The 1,035-nt window shown below is 44.7% G+C and overlaps 1 protein-coding gene across 1 annotated transcript; it reads left to right on the forward strand.

Moving 5' to 3' along the window:
- Positions 1–407: 407 nt before the first annotated feature.
- On the forward strand, positions 408–769 carry LOC130038057 (60S acidic ribosomal protein P2-like). The gene has a single exon (XM_056129987.1). The coding sequence runs from the start codon at positions 408–410 to the stop codon at positions 747–749; it is 342 nt and encodes a 113-aa protein (XP_055985962.1). The 3' UTR covers positions 750–769.
- The last annotated feature ends 266 nt before the right edge of the window (positions 770–1,035 follow it).

Raw genomic sequence — 1,035 nt, forward strand, 5'->3', positions numbered from 1 at the left:
CACATCTATTCTTTGCTCTGTGCTCAAAGGACCATATGTGGTGACTGGGATCCAGATGGCAGCACTGCAAGCAAAGTAAGTGCCTTACCTCCTGTATTCTATCTCTGGCCCTACTTATACATTCTTATCTATTAATAAGTATAGGCTTTTTGTTTTGTTTTGTTTTGTTTTGTTTGGGGGCCATGCCCGCCAATGTGCAAGGGTTACTCCTTGCTCTACACTCAGGAATTATACCTGGAAGTGCAGGGCACCATATGGGATGCCAGGGATGGACCTTGGGTTGGCCATGTGCAAGGCAAGCACCCTACCTCCTGTACTATCTCTCTAGACCAAATAATTACAGATTTAAGCTTCCTGTCACCGCCGCCACAGAGGTTGTAAGCACCAGGCTGCTTGGCTGTCTCAAGATGTGCTACATTGCCTCCTACCTGCTGGCCGCCCTGGGGTACAATGCATCCCCCAGCGCCAAGGACATCAAGAAGATCCTGGGACGATGGCGGACGAAGGTGGACGATGACTGGCTCAACAAGGTCATCAGTGAATTGAGCGGGAAAAACATTGAGGATGTGATCACTCAGGGCATCGGCAAGCTGGCCAGTGTTCCTGCCGGAGGGGCTGTGGACGTGTTGGCCGCCCCCGGAACCACAGCACCTGCAGCTGGCTCTGCCCCCTCATCAGAGGATAAAAAAGACGAGAAGGAGGAGTCTGAGGAGTCAGATAACGACATGGGATTTGGCTTGTTCGATTAGTCACTACCCCAATAAAACCCTTTTCTAGGCCTGAATAACAACAATAATAATAATAATATTTAAAGATTTTAGCTTCTCCATTCCAATTATGTTATTTATTTCTCTTTTCTAATTACAATGCTTGCTACTTCTAATAGAGTAATAAATTGTAATGGAGAGAGTAGACTCCCCTACCTGATTTTATCATATAAGTATCACTAATATCTCCTGATTAGAAGGGCTATTTGATCTGGATATATGTATATGCATAAATATATCAAGAAATAAAAGTTATAGTCTTCTTATA

The sequence above is a fragment of the Sorex fumeus genome, unplaced genomic scaffold (assembly GCF_029834395.1).
Source record: "Sorex fumeus unplaced genomic scaffold, SorFum_2.1 ptg000073l, whole genome shotgun sequence".
Taxonomy (NCBI): domain Eukaryota; kingdom Metazoa; phylum Chordata; class Mammalia; order Eulipotyphla; family Soricidae; genus Sorex; species Sorex fumeus.

What these genes read in the sequence shown, in the direction of transcription:
- LOC130038057 (XM_056129987.1), top strand. Translation starts at nt 408, where the DNA reads ATGTGCTACATTGCCTCCTACCTGCTGGCCGCCCTGGGGTACAATGCA.